The sequence below is a fragment of the Geospiza fortis genome, unplaced genomic scaffold (genome assembly GCF_000277835.1).
Source record: "Geospiza fortis unplaced genomic scaffold, GeoFor_1.0 scaffold432, whole genome shotgun sequence".
NCBI classification, from domain to species: Eukaryota; Metazoa; Chordata; class Aves; order Passeriformes; family Thraupidae; genus Geospiza; species Geospiza fortis.
In genome coordinates this window covers 178,674-182,120 of record NW_005054436.1, presented here as the reverse complement: position 1 = coordinate 182,120, position 3,447 = coordinate 178,674, and the positions used below count along the sequence as shown (strand labels likewise).

The 3,447-nt window shown below is 62.2% G+C and overlaps 1 protein-coding gene across 1 annotated transcript in view; it reads right to left on the bottom strand.

Annotated features, from left to right (window-relative positions):
* Window positions 1–6: 6 nt before the first annotated feature.
* The window catches only part of FGR (FGR proto-oncogene, Src family tyrosine kinase), a gene marked incomplete at its 5' end in the record, with an annotated part of 4,698 nt that continues 1,257 nt past the window's right edge, over window positions 7–3,447 (bottom strand). The window contains 6 exons of the mRNA XM_031062020.1: window positions 7–778; window positions 1,014–1,145; window positions 1,703–1,856; window positions 1,931–2,007; window positions 2,093–2,272; window positions 3,210–3,374. Of these exons, the coding sequence (XP_030917880.1) occupies window positions 570–778; window positions 1,014–1,145; window positions 1,703–1,856; window positions 1,931–2,007; window positions 2,093–2,272; window positions 3,210–3,374 (917 nt within the window). The remainder of the gene's footprint in view (window positions 779–1,013; window positions 1,146–1,702; window positions 1,857–1,930; window positions 2,008–2,092; window positions 2,273–3,209; window positions 3,375–3,447) is intronic.

The following is a 3,447-nucleotide window of genomic DNA, read 5'->3' as shown; positions in this document are numbered from 1 at the left end:
GCAAGCACGGTGGGTGTTTGGCTTTCAGGACTTGGCTCTACCATAAAGCAGAGGAGATAAGGGGGGGGACAAGGGGATCCCCCGAGTACTGGGATCCCTTGGGAGGGTCGATGGCTGCTTGGGGGAGGCATACAAAATCTTATAAATTAAAGGAGACACCAGGGGAGGGAGGGTTGAGATGACCTCCCACAGGTCAGTGCCAAGACTTTGGGGGGCTGAACCCCCCCAGCTGTGCTCCCAGAAGAAATGGGGTGGGGGCTGGCATGGGGAGCTCCCCCCTTGCCCTCTGCTACTCTGTGGGTCTGGGGGTGTCCGGGGGGTTCACAGCGCTCCCCACAGTCCCCCCTGCAGCCAAAGCCCTTCTCAGGTTCAAAGCTGGGTGTGAAGGCAATAAAGGGACTGGGGGAATGGGGGGCTGGGGCACATAGTTGTCTTCTCTCTGAGTCCAGCATCCTTGTGCAAAGCCCTGTGCCCGCCCTGAGCACAGACAAAGGAAGCAACCCCCTCTAACGAAAAAAGAGATTCACCCCGAAGCCGCCCCAGAGCCTCCTGGCAGTGCCAGCCCTGGGTCACTGGTTGTCCCCGGGCTGGTACTGGGGCTCGGTGGCGGTGAAATAGTCCTCGAGGAAGGACTGGAGGTACTCGAAGGTGGGGCGCTCCTCGGGCTCCCTCTTCCAGCACTGCACCATCAGCTCGTGCAGGGAAGGGGGGCAGCTCCCCGGGCACTGCATGCGGTACCCCCGCTCCACCTGCTCCAGCACCTCGCGGTTGTTCATCCCTGCGGGACAAGGACCCTCCTGCTCAGTGACAGCACCCCTGGCACCAGCCAGAACTGAGTGGGGACACTGAGGCACAGAGTGGCACTGCCCTGGGGTTTGGGTAGGAGCCCAGTTCAGCATTGGTCCCTCTGAGGGGGAAACTGAGGCATGGGACAAGCCTTGCCAAGGAGGTCAGCCCCTGTCCGTGCCCTGCCCAGCCCACGCCAGGGGTGCACCTGCCCCAGTGGGCCATACCTGGGTAGGGCACGCGGCCTTTGGTCACCAGCTCTGTCAGGAGGATGCCAAAGGACCAGACATCTGACTTGATGGTGAACCTCCCAAAAAGCGCAGCCTCCGGAGCCGTCCACTTGATGGGGAACTTGGCACCTGCAGTGGGACACAGGTGAGCCATGGCTGAGCTGCACCTGAACCCAGCGCACCCTGCACCTGGTGTACCCACCTCTGGGGACAGCCCACACCTGGAACATCCAGTACCAGAGGCACCACCACCTGAACTGCCCTGCTGAGGCTGTCCTGCCCCCGGGGTACCCTGAACAGGGGGCACTGGGGGCACCCACCACCCGTGACACCCTCTGCCTGGGGCAGCTCACACATGGGACACCCAGCACCCAAGGCACTGGGGATACGCTGCCCTTGGGGGTACCCATCACTTGGGACATCCAGCAACCAAAATATCCATGCCCTGGGCACCTGTCCCTGGGGGCACCCATTCCCTGGGGCACCCATCCTCAGAGACACCCATTCCCTGGGTGATCCAAGGCATCCATCACCTCAAATACCCATAAATTTGGGGTGTCCATCCCCCAGGACACCCATTTCCTGGCACACCATAACTTGGGGCATCCAAGCCCAGGTCACCCAGCCCCGTGATGGCCATTTCCAGGCTAGGGAAGGCAGCAGGGGGACACTGTGGGCGCTCCCACCCTGCCGTGCCGTGTACTCATCATCCTCGATGAGGCGCGCGAGGCCGAAGTCAGCGATCTTGCAGACGAGGTTGTCTCCCACTAGGATGTTGGCAGCGCGCAGGTCCCGGTGGATGTAGTTCATGCGCTCGATGTACGCCATGCCTGCCGCAATCTGAGGGGGACGGAGCACTGGAGACCCCCAGCACAGCCCCGGGGTGCCCCCCACCCCGCACCAGCCCCCCGTACCTGGGCAGCCATGTCCACCAGCTGGGGCAGCTTCAGGTAGCGCCCATCCCCGTCCTTCAGGAAATCCAACAAGCTGCCTGCAGGCAGAAGGAGTCACCATCAAAGACCACAAACCCCACGGGTGCCCTCCCTGTGAGCCCTCCAGGCAGTGCCCCTGCTCACCCTGGCTCATGAACTCAGTGACGATATAGATGGGCTCCTCCGACACCACGGCGTAGAGCTGCACCAGCTTGTCGTGCCGCAGCCGCTTCATGATCTGGGCCTCCTCCAGGAAGGCCTCGGGGGACATGGTCCCTGGCTTCAGCGTCTTCACTGCCACCTTTGTGGTGCCATTCCATGTCCCTGCATTGGGGACGCAGAGTCACCATGAGCCCAGGGGACAGCCAGCCCAGGACAGAGGGCTGTGTGATGGAGAGGTGTGTGCGTGCATGCTTGTGTGGATGGGTGGATGGGTGGATGGGTGGATGGATGGATGGATGGATGGATGGATGGATGGATGGATGGATGGATGGATGGATGGATGAGGAATCAGGGCAGGGCAAGGAAGGGATCCCTGGGCAGGGACTGTGATCCCACTGCATCCCACCCAGGACAAGGAGTTCTCCTCACCCCATTCCCAAACCCTTTGTGGATTCTGTGCCAAGTTTCAATCTCCCCCACACAAGTGGGTAGTTCCTGGCACCCTGTGGTGCTCCCTGCCAGGACAGGAGGAACCTCTGCCTGCTGTGCTCCCCCAGCCCTGGCCGGCCAGGACAGCCTTACCCATCCACACGTCTCCGAAACATCCCATGCCAAGTTTCCTGTCCAGGGTGACGGATTCCCGAGCTATCTCCCAGGCGTCCTTAGCTAATCCCAGGGTCTGGGGCTTCACAGCAGGGCACGGGTGGGTGAGCAGATGGCACAACCCGTCATTGTACTCTGCAGGGGATGGGGGGCAGGCAGGGAAGAGGAGGGAGGGGATGTGATGGGATGAAGGCAGCATGCATGCGTGGAGGAAGCAGGTGATGCCAGAGGAAGAGGATGACAAAGGTGGGACCCCCTGACCTGGTGCTGTGGTCCCATCTGCAGTGGGGGTCTGCTTGCCCATGCAGAGGTGACATGGGGCATCCTGGGGGACCCATGTGAACCCAGAGCAGGACATGGGATAATTCCTCATGCCAGCAAATCGGTGTCTCTCAGCCTGTCCTGGCAGGCACGAGCTTTTCCCAGTGGGGCACCAGGCCTGGGGGTACCCCCATGTCCCCCCTGCCTCTTGCCTGGCTTGCCCACCAGGCCCTACCCATCCAGACTTCCCCGAACTGCCCATTCCCCAGCTTCTTGAGGAGCTGGAGGGACTCGCGGGGGATCTCCCACACGTCTTTGGTTTTGACTGAGAGGTCGGCCAGTTTGGGGGTTCCCTTGTGGCACGGCACAGCCAGGCGGCAGCACAGCCCAGCCGCCCGCTCTGCAGCACGGGAGCAGGGAGGGGACAGGAGTCAATGTGGGCATGGAGCCCCCAGCCCTCTGCTCCCCTCCCA